Here is a 19996-nt window from a genome sequence, read left to right on the forward strand (position 1 = left end):
AGTAAAGCCTGATTTTTTTCTTCTCTATTTCTAGGCGCCAATAATAGTAATATTATTGTGCACATAACTATGAATGCCTTTGCTGCTCGTCAATACTGCAGACAGAATTTCACAGACCTGGCCAGCGTCAGGAACCAATTAGAGAATCAACAGATTTTTAATCTAGCAGGAGGAGAAGCAATTTGGATTGGACTTTACAGAACTAGACTGTGGTCAGATCAAAGCAACTCCATTTATGAGAACTGGAAGTCTGGAGAACCAAATAATATGAATGGAAATGAACACTGCACTACAGTTTGGTTTTATTACTCTGGCATGTGGAACGATTCTCCTTGTAATTATGCATACCCCTTTGTCTGCTACAGAGGTTAGTAATCAGTATTACTCTTTTGTACTCTTTTATATTATGCAATATGAATTGTAGCACAGTGTAAAAGCATTTGTGTATATTTCTGTAGAGGGGGTGTTGAGTAATTTTTTTTGTATATTTCAGTTACATCAACTACAATCGCTAGCACAGGTAAGATTCTCTACATACTTGGCTTGGGCAATCTCGCACACATAAACATAGAAACATATTAATCAGTTCCTGTTTATTTTTGCTTACTTATCTAAAAAGAGGCTCAAGTAAATAAGAAATAATATAATGTAATAATTGGAACTAGTGTCAATGAATTGAATACACTTGTATTGATACTTTTGGCCTATACTGTGTCATGTTACCATTATGTCTGTATACAGTTTTGAACTCACCATGATCACTGAAATAAGTAATGTTATGCTGTACCGTTAAATTTATCTGTATCTGGATTGAAAATACTTCAAGTAAAAGCCAGATAGGTAGCAGCAAGTAATACAATAATATTACTGCAATATGTGTGGTACAAAATAAAAATACAAATTTTACATTTGTATTCTAGACTGATGCAGTGTAGTTTTTTTCTAGGGATCTTTTCAGCTTTTTATTTTGAAACTTTGAAACATTTTGCCCGTTTTATAGACAATTCTTTTTGTATATTACAGATACACCAACCACTAGTACCACCTCAGGTAAGAGTCTAAAATCCATTATTGTTGGACTTTATTGTGGAAAATGCCCAAAATGGTTTAAATTGTGGCTATATTAAAGAAAATAAAAATGTTTAAACAATATTTTCTCGTTTGTCTATAAAGTGATGACAAGCACTTGACAATGCAGCTTGTATTGAATCAGAAGTTAGTTTTTATACATTTCTAGAGTATTTTCAGTGGTAGGATTGATATGATTTTACAATATCTGTAATGAAACAGATAATGTTTGCCTATTATTTAAATACTGATGCAATATCTTTGCTTTAGACAATTATTTTTGTGTATTACAGGTACTCCAGCTACAACTACCAACTCAGGTAATGGTCTATATGGTCAAAATAATGAATTAATTCTGATTGTATTTTTAGGGCTTCCCAAATGGACAAATAGTTTTCATTCTTTTAAAATGATAAGACATACAGTTTACTAGTGGGAATTCAAGACAACATGGTTGCAGCAGGTACAGGTTCCCTCTTTACTGATGATGTGAGTGCTGCAGGCAGTGGTATTTCCAGTAAATGCTGCCAAACGTAGTGAGTGGCACTTTGTGCTACAGCTACATGTTAATTTCTCTCATATTATTTAGACATGTTGGCTAGTGTAAACAATAATAAGAATAAGAATAAGAATAATAGTAAAACATGATTGGGTTTAAAATATGCAAATCCAAATCCATGCTGTCCAGATCCATTTTTAATCATTAGTTTTGTATATTACAGATACAACAACCACAACTAGACAACTAACTACCACCTCAGGTAAGGATCTACAGTTACAGCAATTTAGTTATTCATTTTTGGGCTTCCCAGTAAGACAATGGGATGTAGGGTCAATTACATATGATGTTAAATTGTGTTGACTAATTCGTAATAAAACAGAAATAATTATTATACTACTAATAATACTACTACTTCTACTACTACTACTACTACTACTACTACTACTACTAATAATAATAATAATAATAATAATAATAATAAACACAATTATTATTTTATATTACAGATACACCAACTAATAGTACCACCTCAGGTAAGAGTCTAAACTCTATTCAATAATTATTTTTAGACTTTATTATTTTTAGAAAAAAATTGCCAAAATCGTTTGTTACATGGTGGCTGTATTAAAGGAAGTCTTTTCTTTTAACAAATATTTTAGTAAATTAAAAAAGTATAAGCAATATTTTTCTCTTTAATCTCCAGTGATGACAAGCACAGCTTCTGTTCCAGGTAAGAATGAAGCTTGTATTGAATCAGATATAGAAATAAGTTTAATATTTATACATTTCTGCAGTATTCTCAGTGGTAGGATGGCTATGGTTTTACAATGTCTGTAATGTAATAATGAAATCCAGAGAATGGTGGTCTAGTATTTATTTACTGAGGCAAAAACTTTGCTTAAAACATTTTTTGTATATTACAGTTCCTCTAACTCCAACTACTAACTCAGGTTAGGATCTGCACTAATTCACAGTAATTTACAGTAGCTAGAAAATAGCTAAATTAGTATGGTCTACTGAAGGTGAAGTTTTATTATTATTTTATTATATTATTTTTCATTATCAGCATAAACAGCTGACGAAATCTTGTATATTACAGTTGCACCTACCACAACTACACAACTAACAACCAAGTCAGGTAAGAGTCTGTACAGTTACAGTAATTCACAGTAGATAGAAAAAAACAGTTTCTGTTCAATTCAAACTACAGGATGATAATGTTGATTTTCTTGTCATCATTTTCTACAGCCTACAGTTCAAACAAAAATAATGCTAACAAATAGCTATTTAATAAATGGGAGTTGTGGACTGTCTCTACTGCACCTCTGTTTCTGCTGCATCTCTTCCAAAAAAAAGAAAAGGAACATTTTGCTATTACATTTTCGTGACTTTACATTTTTATTTTGTTTTTAATCAGACAACTTGTATTTGAAAGGTTCTTGAAGACAATGACACTTTTACACCTTTTTAATTAAATTCAGTGTTATGAAAATCAACAACCTACAACCATAATGTTTATAAAATTGCACTTTTGCATTATTATTTTTGACAAAGATCAAGTCAATGCATGGCATCTGATTGTTTCCTCCTGCGTTACAAGTCTTTGCAAAACAGTTCTTACTGGTTTGGTCTATTAAGATGGAATGATATGACATGGCTTAGTCAGTCACCTAATATAACCTATCAGGGCATATCTGTCACTTGCTTAAAGGAAGAGTGAAATCAAAACACATCACCAGAAACCATTAACATTTTTTCAATGTTGTTATGACCAGTTACATACAAACTACACTATATGTACGGCACTGTTTATTACTTTTACATAGTTACAAATGCAGGATGTTCTGTTTACACTTTAAAAATGGCTTGGCAGCACTACACTGTAAAAAAAAAACATTTTTTTACAGTTTTTCCAAGTAAAATTTTACAATATTTCCCTGTATTTCAAAATGACAGGCAAATGGTATTAAAATGACAAGAATAAACTGTCTATTGAAATGAGTCATGTGATTTAACATAAACAATCTGTGTGAGTAAAATACATTAAATATCTGTTTTTTAACAAATTTTAGATGACAATTCGAACAATACTAACTGTAAAAATAAAGTCATATTTTGTGACAAAAAAAGCTAAATTTTCTGTATTTTTACACAAAGTTAACATTTTAAAATGCAGATATCACTGTAAAAAAAAAGCGTAAATAAACGGTATTTTTCCGGCAGCAGGGGCGCCAGAAAATGTCTGTAAAAAAAACAGAAAAATTGTGTAATTTTTAAAACATACATAAACCGTAAAAAAACAGTTATTGTATTTATTGTAATCAACGTCTATTATTGTAATTTTACAAGAAATGTTTCTATAATTACATGAAATCTTTTAGTCAGTTAAGTCATTATCAACCGCTTTATCCATTCACACACATAAAGACCCGGGTCGCCCCAGCCGGGAATCGAACCCAGGCCATCTTGCTGTGAGGCGGAAGTGCTACCCACTGCGCCACCGTGCCGCCCATGAAATCTTTTAATTTTAACATATTTTATTTCTTAAAAAAGGGTCAAGCACTCTTTATAAAATGGAATAATTCGTCATTTTACAGGAAATGTTTGGGTTGTGAACATAACTGTACATGGCAGTGATGTAGAGAGCATTTGCTAAATTATCATTAGCTAAGTTTTTTTTTTAACTCAGCTTCATCACCACCACCTGGGAGTAGCAAATGGTGACATAGGTTATATATGTTAAAATTAAAAGATTTCATGGGCGGCACGGTGGCACAGTGGGTAGCACTTCCGCCTCACAGCAAGCCGGCCTGGGTTCGATTCCCGGCTGGGGCGACCCGGGTCTTCCTGTGTGGAGTTTGCACGTTCTCCCCGTGTCTGCGTGGGTTTCCTCTGGGTTCTCCGGTTTCCTCCCAATTAGATGTCAGAAACAAATTGCCCCCTGTGTGTGAGTGAATGTGTCTGTGTGTCTGTCTGCCCTGCGATGGATTGGCGGCCTGTCCAGGGTGTATCCTGCGTTCTGCCCGATGCTGGATGGGATAAGCTCCAGCACCCCCCCCCCCCCCCCACCCCCGGGCTGGATAAAGCGGTTGATAATGACTTGACTGACTAAAAGATTTCATGTAATTATAGAAACATTTCTTGTAAAATGACGAATTATTCCATTTTATAAAGAGTGCATGACACTTTTTTAAGAAATAAAATATGTTAAAAGAAAAACATTTAATGTAATTAAAGGGCAATTTCTTGTAAAATTACAATAATAGACGTTGATTACAATAAATACAATAACTGTTTTTTTACGGTTTATGTATGTTTTAAAAATTACACAATTTTTCTGTTTTTTTACAGACATTTTCTGGCGCCCCTGCTGCCAGAAAAATACCGTTTTTTTACACTTTTTTTTTTTTACAGTGTACGTTTTTTTAATGTAGTATCAAGTAATAAAGCAGCTGTGTTCAGTATTACACACAATCACCATAGACACGAAAGCTGTGGCAATATTGGGCTGTCAATCATTTTTGTAAATGGTTCTTTTTCTGTGGTAGAATGAGTATATAACACACCTGTTTAATTAAAAAACAAGAATTGGGTTTAAATGTTTTAATTAATTTATTGAAATCAATACATTGTCAGATTTATATTAATTGTTCTGACAGAATTGGTCATCAAAAATGTGTTCAACCATTATACATAATTTGTAGATGATTATCCGATTTGGAACAGATAAGATTTTATCTTATCTAAAACAAAACCAGGAAATAGAGCAGCACGGAAATCCCCTGTACACATCAGACATGCCAACAATTTCACAAGCCAAAAATACACTTGATTGATTTTTTTTTGTTACAACATACTACAAAATTCACATTTAAACACATAAAATTAAAAAGGGAACGAGTGATTATGCAGTTTAAGGGGTTCTCACGTCAGGGGTGATTGCTATTGAGTTGCTTTGGTGTCCCAAGTGGTTTCTGTGGTATCTCATTCTCATGTGGCATTACAGTAACACTTTATAATAAGGGTACATTAATTAACAGTACTTATGACAGAGTGTCTCAACTAATTATTAATTGACTATAGTGAAGACCTTACTAATCCTAACAACATGTTTAAATAATGTCTCAGTTTAATATTATTTTATTATATTATACATTCTTAAGCATTAAAATGCATTAATGTTTAATGATGTCTTAAATATTGTCAGTGAATAATTAGTTGAGACATTATTTAACCATTAAACTATGTTTATTACTGTAGTAAGAACTTTTATTTGTGATCCTTATCGTAGCATGTTTCTATTATTTCTGTATATTTGTGCTTAGTTTTGAACTGACTGCGATCACTGAAATAAGTGATGTAATGCTGTGCCGTTATATTCGTCCATATCTATATATGGATTGAAAGCAGAGTGGACAAATACTTAGAGTGTTAGCAAATATTTCAAGTAAAAGCCATATGGATGGATGGGTGGATGAATAGATAGATTGATTTTATTGAAGCTTATTGAAGAGTAAAAGAATGAATAGTATTTATTGGTAAAGGATTTTGTCAGTGGTTTGTTGTAATACTGTACACAATGTCCAGATTCAGTACAAAAGACATATATTTTTGTATATTACAGTTACACCTAATGCAACTACCATCTCAGGTAAGGGTCTACACTGTCAGTAATTAATGGTAGCTAGAAAAACAGTAATTGGAAAAATAGCTAAAAGTATTTCATGGTGTCTTTTATGAAGTAACTGTTATCATTTTATACTATCTAACACAATTTTTATTCATTACACTACTGGGTGATAATTGATAAGCATAATAATAGTCCTCATAATTTTTACTACCATCATAGTAGATATGTAATAAACAGAATTTGTAGAGAAATGTCCTTAAACATCTCATAAATCATTTAGCTTTCATTAAATATGTAAAACCCATGGGACAAAATGTATGGTATGAAATTGTAAATCTCTAGGTACCATGTCTTATTTTAGCCTTTTTCAGTAAGGTTCCATGCTAGTGTAGAGTGATGCTGTACATGTTGTCCAGATCCATTCCAAAATACATGTATTTTTGTGTATTACAGTTACGCCTAACACAACTACCAACTCAGGTAAGGGTCTGTACACTTACAGTAATTCAGAAATTAAATTTGTGGAAAAAATAACTAAAATTATGGCAATCCTTAATGAAGTCTTAGGGTCATTTACAAGTGATGGGTCTCTGAAACAATTGTGTTTTGTGATAATGTCAGTATTCCTGTCATCATTTTTTACAGCCACTGTTAAAATGAACATAATGCTATCAAATAAATAATGTATCAAATAAATTAAATCTGTGGGTAAATAAATTGAACACTTCAGCCTATGGCTGCTGTACACATGTCTACATGTCTCGTATAACATGACCTGATGTCTACTAAAAATAATAACAGTTTTATTATTGAACTTATTTAATATAAGACAATAAACTTCAATGCTACCCTATTTCAGGACGAATTTATTCAGGGGATCATAAATAATATGATATTAATATGATAATAAGTAGAAGAACATTATTAAAAGTTGTATTGACATTATGCCTTTAATCACTGTTTAGAATAGTAAACAATGCAGTTTGTTAGGTTAAGCATAATGTTTGTTTTAAGTTAAAATTATTGTTGAATTTATGATTTTAATACAATTAGGTTAGTTCCGTTACAGTTGAATGCTGAATAAAATAATAAGGCTTTATTGCATATTGCATTTTGTAAATGAGGTAAAAACATAATACGAATTCAACACATCTGTCTCTGCTACACCTTGTCAAGATGCACAAAAAAGAGACAGTACACACCCTTACAATTCACTACTGCTCATTACCATAACCACAGATAGGAATGTTTATCCCATTGGCTGTTTTATATAGAGTCCTGCCCTCCAAAAACATTTTGGCAATCTAAAAAAAAACAATATTTTTCTTATCTTTTTATCTGCAGTGACGACAAGCACAGCCTTTGTTCCAGGTAAGCAAGCAGCTTATTTTGCATTAGTTATTTTGTGAGAGACATAATATTTTAATTAACCTGCTACAATGTTCAGGGTTTAAATTATAAATAAGTAACTCCATAAATGAATACATACACCCATACATACATAAATATTTGTGGTCCAAATAAATACTCAGGGATTCTACTACTTTATTATTTTAGTACTGATTTTTGTTTTTCTGGAACATTTGTATTTCATCAGTCTCTCATCCTAATAAATCCGTACATTAGTTATATTTTGATGCACTGTACAAGCTTACAAGGTTCTTTAAAACTGGACATACTGCCCAGATCCAGACAAACGTAAAATCATTTAGAATTTAAAATTTGAATAAAGTACAGAAACCGCACCTCTCACACTCATAAATGAGCTCACACTATTAGACCTAGGCCTTGACTTTGGGCCAGTAGTCAGCTAAATGTCATGCAAGCCTTTGTTTACATTCTCATACATGACAGGTGTGACGGTAAGTTTCTCAAATAATAATTTATTTTTTGTTCTCCTCAGTGGCTGTGATGAGAAGTCGGGTCAAAATCACCTCAGCTAGAAATCTAACGCAGTCTGAGATTGAAAACTTCATACTGAATAATGTAAGCTTGGCAAAATTGCTTTTGCTAATTGAACAAATTAAATGAAAAGATGTGGTCATACGTTTACAGGCACTCAAGAATGTAATTGCAATATTGGGCTTTTTTCTTGTTTCAAGATTTAATGGAAAAATAATTGACATCCTAGTATTACCAGAACATGCCAATGGTGGCTATGCATAAAATTTCCATCATTTTTAAATTAATATCAGATATTACAAATATAATATACTGCATTTAAAGGATCTAAAGACATTTCGATATTTGAGATTTTAACTAACACCAAAAAAATATTATTTTTTCCACAGCTTCACCAGGCTTTGATCAACAGAAACCTGTCCAACACTATCAGTGTGCGTGTGACACGTGTCATGAAAATCACCTAAAAGATGATTTGTAACACATGATATCCAACAGTGCCGTGGATTGATGACAGAAATTAAACAAAGCTGTATATAGTAAATATTTAATGATTCAATACAAGGGAATTTATAAGAAGCCCACATGAATTAATTTGTTATTAGTATATGTTTAGCAAAATAAAATGTATATATTATTTTTTTTATTGTACTTAAAAAAAAAGAAAAATAGCTTGATTGTTTTGGCAGACTGATTGCACTTCCTTGTAGTTAAAAATATTTTAATCTTTATTATTTTTTGTCTTCTAGACAAAAGGCATCAAAACTGAGAGGGATTCCTTTCTTTGACCGCTTAATCAAATTTATTTTGTTTTTTGCTTCATTTACTGTATGTAATACATTATGCTGTTGGTGTTCACATCAATGCTCCAGGGCACTATTCATCCAAAAATGTACTTTTATTTAAATTTCGAAATCCATAATGTTTACATGGTTGAATCTTCACAAATTCTAAATAAATGCATTATCCATAATGGTCGGCATCCACATATGGTCTTCACAGAAGACAGAGAACTGATGTCTAATCACAACAAACACAAGAACTCTTCTTAAAAAACAAACAAACAAACAAATATATATATACCTGAAACTACAATCAACAATAGTGCTGCTTGCTTAGATTTGGCAAATGATTTTCAACAGAAAAAAATTTCGGTGACACAGATAGACAAGACAAAAATTCATTAAGGTTACAACACAGCGTTTAAGATTTAAGGCATTTTAACCAACGTTCACCAACATTAGTGCAAAGAGAAGTGAACAAAGTGTAAATAACTGTACTTCAGGCTTTAGGTTTACAGATAATATACCAGATGTTTTTTAAGGTTTGGGAAAACTGTCAAACCAAAAAATATTTCTTTCATATTGTATGATTCGTTCAGCAGGAAATTCATACTATAAAAACGTAAGTGAAGTGATGTGTACAAATGTGACTCTTAAAAGTGAATGAAGAAGGTTCTGATCTCTTTAGGTGAAATGGTCACATTAAAGTCCATGGTCACACGTCTGGAGGAGCTGGAGGTCTCTGTAAAACATACACAATGAAACCAAATTAATGACAAAAATACACCTATATGAGTGAGTAAGGTTTGTGTTCCTAATGTTATGTGGTTAAAGGAATTCAGATCATACTTTTATTGCCTGTTTTCTCAGTGGTCCTCCAGCTCCATCTCTGTAGATCTGAGATATCCCACGTTCCTGTGAGGGAACGTTCCTGCACTGCCTTCACTTCACCTAATCCTTGCAGGATTTCCTATTTAGGACAAAATAAGCAAGGAGAGATGTCTTCTGGTTATGCTCTATTCTAGGGTTGGGCGGTATGACGGTATTTAAATATGGTGACGGTATTGTAAAATAGTGACAGTATATTAACCACGTGATGTGCCAAACCTGAACTTTGAAAAACGGACGGATTCTCACTGAGGAGATCATACAGCAAAAACTCAATAAACTCTACAGGTTTCACTAATTTTGACCAAAATTATCGCCACAAATAGCCACATTTGTGCTGAAGTGACAATAAATCCCTAACAACTAACCAACCAACCACCGAAATGATCAGATTTATCAGTTTATTCTGCAGCATGGGGTGTTCAGAGTGAGTTACTCAAAGTTACAGCTGTTTCCTTAAATATTCCTCATCTCCTATTTCTCTACAAAACAGTTTTTTATGTCACTCACGCTCATATTCTAATACCGTACAGAATTCTGCAGTTTCCTCAGAGTTTTCTGTCATTATTTCGCAGCTAGCTCGAGCGCTGTAAATATAAGCAATTCCGCGGACCGCGAGGCGCTGCACGCTGCACCACGCTGCCGACATCTGAACCCCGGCTCCCCTTCGCGAGCAGAAACGGCACAACACCACCCGCTGTTAAGCTGCTGTAGTGGATACAGCGCTTATAAATAAATTAACAAACACAAAAATTAGGGTATTCAATCTGTAATTTCAGTTCGTTTTATTTTTTTCTTTTAATTACCGTTTTTATTAGTTTCAGTTAAGGGGAACTTTCACTTTCAGTTTTCGTTATTTCGTTCGTTTTCGTTAACAGTAATACTTTGTTATATGGTGATTATCAGGCCGTAGCTTTATATAAAATAAAAATAGTATTAAAAAACAGATGACTATTTCCTGGAGCCTGCTGACAGGAGATTTTCCATTATTTTCCTCGGGCCGGGTCGCGTCCAGGCTGAGAAATAATAAATAAATCATCCGCTCGTTTAAAGCTCCGCAGCATTTAATAAAAACAGAAAAAATATAGGTATGAAATAGGAAAATAACTAACTAAACTTAGCTCAAAATGCTAAAAGAAATATAATCTAACGAATTCTAAAATAACAAAAAAGAAATAGTCTACACACAGGTACAAAAATAAAATAATATACATAAAAAATCATCCGCGTTTAAAGCTCTGTAGCATTTAATAAAAACAGAAAAATAGATATGAAATAGCTCAAAATGCTAAAGGAAATATAATCTAACGAATTCTAAAATATCAAAACACACAGGTACAAAAATAAAATAATATAACTCCAACCCCCCCCCCCCTGCCGCCGGTAATACCGTATACCGCCATATAATCTGACGACGGTATGACGGTATGAAAAACTTCAATACTGCCCAACCCTACTCTATTCTAAACAATATTAAATTGATAATTTAATAAAAAGCTAAATAGCTATAGATACATATTTGAATTACACATATTGTGCCTTATTGCTTAAATCAACATGTCATTTTGAATCAGCAAAACACCAGTGTTTTCAGTTTTATTAAACGAAATCTTACTTCCATAAATGATGTGAACTATATTTCACATGTAAAGTTAACCACTACCTCGTTCTGATCTGTCACTGAGTAGCCTGCATGCTCGGAGGGAAGCACAGCAACCCAGCTCCAATACATAAGCTGACAGATGCCTGTGCTGTGCTGGGAGTGATGTGGGAATAAATTCAAATCAACCCAACAGAGAGCAAGGCCAATCGTTCTCTCTCAGACTCTGGCTGCTGATGGCAAGCAGTATGATCTGTTAATCTAACCAGCGATTATTGCATCATAGGGACAGAGCCTTAGTCTGCCAGACTACTTGGAGTTATTCCAAAAAAAAAAAAAAAAAAAGGGGTAAACCCTTTTGAATACCTTTTATTTTTACTTTTTTAGGACGTTTATACCTAGGTTGGTTAAATAGCTACATATAAATACTGACATCAGACTAAATGGTAATAAATTAGGTAATAAATTGTTTTACCTTTAGGTTTATGGTGGCTGGTTTAGACAGAACAGGGTCCTCTCCTTTTTCATACAGGTGAGCAATCCTCAAAAGAACACGGTCAAAGTCTGCTTCAGGATTTGTTTTTACACCTGTTGGTAGATAAAGAGAGAATTAAGCTGTTGTATTACTACAACTAAATAAATATCATTAATGAAAAACAATATGCTACTTTGTTACCATTTTTGTATATTGCTGCTTTCATACAACAACAATGAATTAGCTGTTAATTTTGTTTTTTTTTTTACATTGTTTATTACTGGATTATTAGAAATGCTCTAAATGGGATCTTTTTGTTCCACTGAAAGTAAAGAAGACTTTTTTTCTTCTTCTGAGAATTTTTTTAAGGCATTTTGGGGGTACAATGTATTTTTTGAAACAGCAAGTCTAGAAAGAGCTGCTTACCTGAATTGATGTTCTGAAGGTGCTGTGTGTGATTGGGACCGTAGTCCCATCCAGGGATACCGAGGTACTGCATGTGGAGATTTGGAGGCAAAACCACAGGTTGAACACTGGGCCCGTTCCACCTTTCATGTTCACTCCATGGTTTCTCTGTCACAAAAAAGTACCCAATTATCACACTGTCAGTATACATTTATACATACTGAATGTGCTGTTATTCACAATGTTTCACATTCCAATACTTTCACAAAAACATAAGAGGGAAAAATTAATGTTTTCAGCATTATTTGCTGGCTTTATTTCTCTAATAATAAGTTCCTATTGTAATCAGAACTCTTATGGTACGTGTCCACTAGAATTAAAGCCCCCACACATCCTATTACTTTCAAAGGAGAGAGCCGCCGCATGCTGTGGTGTACGCTGGGTTGCACTGCATTAAATGCAGCCCCGCCCTCCAGCGAAAAAGTTTAGCAGAGCTCAACTTTATTCAAATGAATCTGGCTGCCACGCTGCATCCAGCAAATCAGGAAAGAGCAGGCTGCGACTTCGCACACATACAAGCCTCATACACACAGAACAGGCAGATGTCAAACATGGAAAAAAAGCTGAAAATTGTAGAATATGGAATTATAGAACTATAGATTACAGTGAGGGTTGATTAAAAATGTAAAATCTTAAATCTATGATTGACTACATCTGTAGCTTTTTTTTTAAATAAAAAACATCACAGACATGCCTACACGGTGAGCCGAGAGATATGGCATGGTGACATGCATTAAAGAAAAGTGATAGTGGACATGTACCATTACTCTTACAGGACTGAACTACAGGACTCAACTTACGAGGTTTGTCAATGGGCAGGACCACAGGTCTGTGCTGTAGATATAGAGCCCCCTGCTGACTGAGGGCTGCCACTGCAGCAGAAGAGCCCAGCATCATCCAAATAGAGGGTCGAACCACAGAGGAATCGTTCAGAGTTAGGTTATACCCACGATTCCACTCTTGGTTGTTCCATAGTCGTCTATGAAGCATCACCTGTGACAAAACAAACAACAGACAAATCAAAAGACAAACCCTGGCCTGACAAAAATGGAACCAGGCATGCTATTAAAAAGATAAAGTATGATATTACAAAAAGTGACTGTGTGTACCTCAATCTCGCCCTCTGCGAGACTTGCCACTCCATGTGCTCTCTCACTGAGTAAAGACAGCCTGCAGGAGTCTTCATCTTCAATAAAGGCTTGTCGCACCATTGGGTAGTAGTTCTACATACGCACATAAAACCACAGAAATTAACAGATTAAAAAAAAACATGCTGAACAATATGAACCGATTCTCTTTAGTCTCTAACAAACATCTGTTCATTCTTACTCGAGACACTGTATTATTGATATACTGTTTATGCTCCCTCTTCAGCATCTGATAGCCATTGTTGTCGGTGTATAACGTCTTTTTGTTGCTCAGACTAGTTGTGGTCCTGAGCACAGCTTCTCTATTCACCACTAGGGGGCCCAGTGCATAGCTCTGATCCAGCCTTTGACACAGTAACTTGTCTTTGAATCCCACTGGAACGCGGGTGACCATGGCGTAAGTGTAGTTCTTATCAGAGGCTTCCCTGTTGAAAAAGTTAAAATACGTGAACAGGATTTACACAGTAAAGGTAATCACATTGTTCTGTTCTTTTCTCCAGTATTGTCAGAGGTTAGGAAGAATCTGAGTAAACAAACCACTAACCTCACACATAGGCTCTCCTTAAAATTTTAGTTTTTATATTTGCTTATGTAAAAATGATCCAATCTGTAACTCCAAAACCAGGATCCCATTAACCTCATTGAGCTGCTATGACTTTTTTGTATTCATGTTTCCTGACGAATATTTCAACATTTTTTATTTATTTTTCAAATGTTGATGTTAGATTTTTTTTTTAAAGAGCAAAAGTTTGTTTTTTAAAAGGGTGTAATTGCATTATTTTTCACTTTATTTATAGGATAAAATGATTTAAAAATGAAAAATTTCCTGGGACAATTTATTGTTAATTAAACAAAAATAATCATGACAGGATTATGACTAGTAAATAGAATGAAATAAAAAGATGATAAAGATGGATATAGTTATGAAAACTATATTTTTAACGATTCTTAACAATTCAACAAGCTTCATGTGTTACCTGTAAAAATATTGCCGGACCTCAGAAATGATTTTTCCTGGAATTATCTCCATTTCAACAGATTTGTAGGCAGGAACTGCAGACCCATTGGCTGTGAAGATATAGTTGTCTGAGATAGGTCCTGCATGCACATCTCCATTGGCATCATATTCCCAGAAATCTTGGTGAATTATGACCTTTTGGCCTTCAAGTCTGAAACAGAGTGGTTAAAAATCAGAAATTAGAAATAAAATAGTACCTTTCTTCATGGAGAAAAAGATTATCTTCCACAGCTGTGTTCACTTTATCAGTCAGCTAAGCTAGCCACACTCCTCCAGCCCACACCTGACATTAGCTATGCCAATAGGGTAATGTTCATCTGCTCTAAAGAGTCTTATTCTAAACGATTAAAAAAGGTAAAACTGACAAACAAGACCACTCATCACCACTATCAGGAATCTGATAGAGGCAAATGAAACAAAAAGTCCAAATGAGGAAAAAAAAATAGCCAACCTATTTGTAATACTGTGTAGTAGGTTAGTCTCCTGGTCAAACAGCAGTTTGTAGCAATCGTTTAGCACAGGCAACAATTTTCTACCCCTCTTCTTCCATTCACTAACGTCACGTCTCTCAAACTTCACCACTCTGGCTGCGTGAGTGATCCCACAGCTGGAACCTTTCTTACACTCTGACTGGGGGAACTGGATGAGATATTTTCTGTACTGAAGTCCACCCAATTCCACCATTATGAAAAGGTCATAGTCAGCTGGCGACTCTGCTGAAGGCTGGATCTACAGAAATATGATGAATACAGTCAGGAACCAATGATCTAGAGGTCTTTATAACAAACTGGAAGCATTATGTAATAGTTTCCTGGTCGATAAATCAATAAATTAGTAAAGCAGATATATACATATATCCAGTGATGACCTTTAATGCATCCTGTATTGTATTTGGGTAAATCTCCATTTGAAATAGGGGGAAAAAAAGAATTCTTCAGAGAAATTTAAATATTGCCCAGTGTTTATTGTTACAATGATTAATTTTGTATATAGTTTTTCAAGGGTTCTGGACATTTGTGACAGTCATAAGGATTAAAGATTTTATAAACTAATTTTGTGTAACTAATTCAAATCAATTAAATACATGTGTAATTTTTCCGCCCAGATTTTCAATTATCTAATCATTTTATTGCAAAATTGAAAATAAACCTGTGTTACAAAATAAGCTAGAAAGGACTCATCCATGCCTTGAGATGCCATTTCTTTAATGAACTATTACCCTATTATGTGCATAATATTTCAAGCATCTTTTTAAGCCTTGTAACCTTGTGACATGGTTTCCCAGTCCAAATGGAGAATGCCCCCTTATCAGTTCTACAGCATTATAATACACACTATTCAATACATGTGTAGGTGAATTGATTTGCCTTGGAGCTAAAATCTGTAAGAAGGCTGATCTCTGGGAGCAGGGCTAGGTATTCATTCTGCATATAAACATGTGTTTGACTGGTGAGAATCTGTTTTAATGAGGGAGTTACCTGAGCAGGAACAACTTTCCCATTATCATCGTAAACAAGTGCCATCGAATATTTAACAGAAACATTGATGTATGTTGTAACGTTCCAGGCCAGTGGGTTGTACACAATAATATGCTGCTCAAGGTCCTTGGAAGGCTCTAGTTTGCAAAAAAAGGATTAAATATTAATATCTAATAAAAAAAGAATAATACTTGTAACACGATGCTAAACCAATGCTGTGGTTGCAATTGTATGAAATGAGGCATCAAATATTATAAATAATTTCTTAAATGTATCAACACTTAAAATATGACTCACGTTCATCCTTTGTGTTAGATCTATACTTGGCACTAGCAGTGTCAGGGTCCTGAGGGAGAAGAAACATGGCTGCCAAGAGCTCTTGTACTCCCATCATACTTTGATTGAGGTGCTCCATGTACATATCAGCCACTTTAGGGGATTCCGTACCTGTTATTGCATCGTGATGTTGAACCTGGTTTAGTAAAGAACAGATAGGAAGAGTTCAGTAACATTATCCTATACATTACATATTCTAAAACTATTTGAATTAGTGCTAATGGATTTTTACAACAATACCTCAGAGACCGCCCATCTGAGAGCCTTGAGCTTGTCCAGGGCCCATTCTTTCTGGACAGGACCTTCTGGATATTTGATCCGGTACCTAACGAACAAGGACTCTGCAGAATGAAGGAGGGAACTGGCTCTTCTTGCCACACCTTTAAGAACATTTCTGGAGGCATAGAATCCTGTCCATGCCTGGAATGGTTCTAAAGGCAATAGAGAAAATCCAGAATTACACATCTTACAGAACAAGATTTATTCATGCATTCATCATAATTTTTGTGTGAACAGAATCAGTTTCATGTCTCTCTGTATCTGCCTGTATATCCATGCTCTTTTGCTGTCCTATTTCAGCCTACTCCACAATGTTCTGCACTAAAAGGTCTACAGAGTTTGCTTATTTTCTGAAATCACTTGCATCAATATCCAAGACAATGAATGTATTTATTATATTATGGATAAAACATTTTTGAGAATAAAACATACCAGTAGAATAAGGGAGGAAGTCCTGGCTCCCCCTCACCTCCCAAGACAGATTTGACTGGTGTACAGCTTGAAAGTATTCTTTAAGAGTAGCATACTGAACAGTCACTCCAAACTCAGTGCTGTGTTTATTGATGTAGTTCATCAACATGTCCATATTTGTGAACTGCACTGAAGCATTGTAGAACTGCTTGTCGCAACCCTGTAAAATAAAGCAAGTACAAATGGATGGGTACAAAATCAATGGGCCGAAAAAATAATCTTTGGTATTAGCATAAATCTGTAGCTGGTAGGGGTATGGAGCTAAACTGACCCAAGGCCAAAGAACATGGTTGGTCTGAAACCATTGGGCCCTCTGTTTGATGTTGTCCACCATTGTCTGGGCATAGGGCTCCACAGTTTCTTTTGTGACTGGTAGGCTCATGTTAGGGTAAACTCCATCTTTAGGTGGGTCTGGAAACATAGCAACTCCATTCCAATAAAATCCTGATCTGGAGACAGCAACAAATTAAGAACAGAACAGATATTAACACCTACAGTATATCTGCATTTAAGTAAAATTGCTTGACTTTTTTATCTGACATATTATTTTGGGTAGGACAAAAATTAACATCAGATAAGCAGCGTGTTACCTGTTTGAGAAGGGGATGTATGATGGGGTGCAATAACTGTATTGGTCCATGGTGTGTGTGAAAATCTCCTGAGTGTCCGCTAGAGAGGGTGACCCCCTCCAAACAAACTGCAGTTTCTGTATAAATATAGTAAATAGTACAATATCACTTTACACAGTCAATTTCAACAGGTAGAAGTGTCTAGATACAGGCACACCACATATTAAACTTAGTTCATACAATAAAAGGCAAACAACCTTTTTCTTCTGCATGACATCTTTGAGGTCATAGTCAATGCGTGAGATCAGGTGAGCATCAAATCCAGCCAGAGCGAAAAGAACTGGAGTTGTAGCAGAGGCGCCAAAGGGGTCGACATGCCAGGAGAAATGAGGCCTGACACCAAAGGTTTCATACAAGAAGCCATGTCCTTCTACAGTAATGATTAGAGTTGATGGGGTGAAGGATGTGTAAGAGAAAGCAGCAGAGTCAGTATATGCCCACTGACAGCTACAGGTTAGTATATTTTCAAGTGAAAAGACAGTCATGTAAAACTACACAAATGCTACAATACAAACCTGTTAGCTGAAGAATGGCGTCATCAATATCTGTCACTGATTCATCGTGCATCACCTGACCTCCAATAATAAACTCCAGACGGCCCTCCTGCAGAAGCTGCCTCACCTGACATTGAAGTAAATGTTACTTATCCAATTCCTACATTTTCATTCTATTTTTAGGCAAGATAATTACTGATTCATCATTTTCTAACTTCATTATAGTCAATAGAAAACAAACAATTTGTTATTATTGTGTCTTTAAGACTTTATGGTTAATTTAAGTAAAGACCTTTGTTTCAATGGCATTACAACATCTACTTAAAAAATGGTTGTTCAGCAGCTTAGTTCCCATGGACACTATGGCTACAGAGTAAATGCTATAAAACCTCTTGTTTTGCAAATTATGTATAAACTCCAAAGGTGTGTTTTTTGTGAGAATGTGTAATTGCATTGAGAATGCTTTATGTTAAGGATAGCACTTCCTTGTTAACAGTTAAATATTACTTCGTCTGTTTTATTCAATTACATTAAGTTGGTCACAGAATCTGTACTGCTTTACCGCTTGGCCTCTGACTTTGACGCTTTACCAAACTTAAGCATATATACCTTAGTAGAGGTTTGGCTGGAACGGTCACTGCAGTACATTAGCTAGCTAGTTAACTAAGTTAGTTACCCACTAGGTTAACTCTTATGTATTAAAACTATTTATGTAGTTTTGGACTGCTAGCTCTTGTATTTGGGCTTAAAAGTAAAATCTGGTGTGAAATAGACTTGGGGTGTAGTAAAATATGATAATAAACATAACAATGCTCCCAGCAGTGTTTTAAATAAACATTAAAAAACTACCTGTGCCCTTTTTAAGTTTTCAGTGCCTCGTTTTAAATGTCAGGACCCTCAGATTTCTAATGTGTAGTGCTTTACAAGCTAATAATATATATAGCATACAAGATGCATGAAAACTGTGATTAAAAACAGGTTTATATTAATTTCTGAACTTATAAAACTTAATAAATATGATCTACCTTCTTGTAGTTTTACATTCTTTTTTTGCATAATTTGAGGTCTGAAAGCTCTGCATCTTTTGTGTTGTTTTTCAGCTATTTCTCAGCTAAAGAAACGGGTATGGGCACTTTATAGAGAATCTGGTACTCACCTGTTTCTTATGCCACTGTGAAGCTGCTGTGTCCCACCACAGCCTGAAGAACTCCTGCTCAACTGCGATGAACCTGCGACCCTTCACTCGTGAAAGCTCCTCCACCACAGTGGTGTACACATTGGAGGCGTAGGCGTGCATGCTCTCCTACAGAATACCCATTATCCCCTGATTACAGCCCGTTCAGACCGATAACTGCAGAAATGACTGATTTTATAAAGTCACTGACTCAGAGGAACTGAAAGTTTTCAGCCATCTCTCTCTCAGAAACACCAAACCTACCTGAACCGTGTACACCCAGCCCACGTCCATATGGCTGTGAGGGATGACGAATGCCTGAATTGGTTCTTGATGGCCGTTTGCGGAGACTGACAAACACAACAAAGCAAAAAACAAATTTAAACGCACCATTTTAACGTCCCAAAAGACACTAACTAACTCACTACTACAACGACGAGTCTGCCAAACGTCTCATGACAGCAGCTGTTTTGCACGCATGCGCAATGTAAATACCGTCGCTAAGCAGGTCTGTTTGGCCCTCTAGCGGTCAGGGCATGAAATAGATTTCGGTGGGTCCAGGAAGCATCAAATTAGAAAAATGTGTTATAATATTACGTTTAGAAACCAAAAAACGTTAAAGGGTTCCATATTTTCAATAGAATTGTTGTGTAATCC

General features: G+C 35.0%; 2 protein-coding genes across 3 annotated transcripts; one reads left to right on the forward strand and one right to left on the reverse strand.

The window, feature by feature from the left end:
- Positions 1 to 39: 39 nt before the first annotated feature.
- On the forward strand, positions 40 to 8856 carry LOC111194360 (uncharacterized). Its single transcript, XM_049482931.1, has 13 exons — positions 40 to 367; positions 494 to 520; positions 1024 to 1050; positions 1362 to 1388; positions 1791 to 1829; positions 2077 to 2103; positions 2274 to 2300; positions 2670 to 2708; positions 6195 to 6221; positions 6654 to 6680; positions 7545 to 7571; positions 8104 to 8186; positions 8492 to 8856. Exons 1-13 carry the CDS (start codon positions 70 to 72, stop codon positions 8567 to 8569), a joined length of 753 nt encoding a protein of 250 aa, XP_049338888.1. The 5' UTR covers positions 40 to 69; the 3' UTR covers positions 8570 to 8856.
- Positions 8857 to 8985: 129 nt separating this feature from the next.
- On the reverse strand, positions 8986 to 19836 carry man2b2 (mannosidase, alpha, class 2B, member 2). 2 transcript variants are annotated; one of them, XM_007248014.4, is made up of 19 exons: positions 19604 to 19835; positions 19322 to 19468; positions 18187 to 18292; positions 17869 to 18041; positions 17633 to 17748; positions 17314 to 17491; positions 17004 to 17202; positions 16533 to 16723; positions 16254 to 16428; positions 15957 to 16093; positions 14930 to 15207; positions 14438 to 14629; positions 13642 to 13885; positions 13422 to 13535; positions 13113 to 13305; positions 12274 to 12420; positions 11848 to 11960; positions 9734 to 9854; positions 8986 to 9626 (listed from the first exon to the last, which is right to left on the reverse strand). In XM_007248014.4, the coding sequence occupies exons 1-19, from the start codon at positions 19730 to 19732 to the stop codon at positions 9538 to 9540; spliced, it is 3042 nt and encodes a 1013-aa protein (XP_007248076.2). In that variant the 5' UTR covers positions 19733 to 19835; the 3' UTR covers positions 8986 to 9537. The 2 variants fall into 2 exon arrangements, with proteins under 2 accessions (XP_007248076.2, XP_007248077.2); XM_007248015.4 differs by lacking the exon at positions 9734 to 9854 and having other exon boundaries at positions 19604 to 19836.
- Between the last annotated feature and the right edge of the window lie 160 nt (positions 19837 to 19996).

This window comes from Astyanax mexicanus, chromosome 8 (assembly GCF_023375975.1).
Source record: "Astyanax mexicanus isolate ESR-SI-001 chromosome 8, AstMex3_surface, whole genome shotgun sequence".
Classification (NCBI taxonomy): Eukaryota; Metazoa; Chordata; class Actinopteri; order Characiformes; family Acestrorhamphidae; genus Astyanax; species Astyanax mexicanus.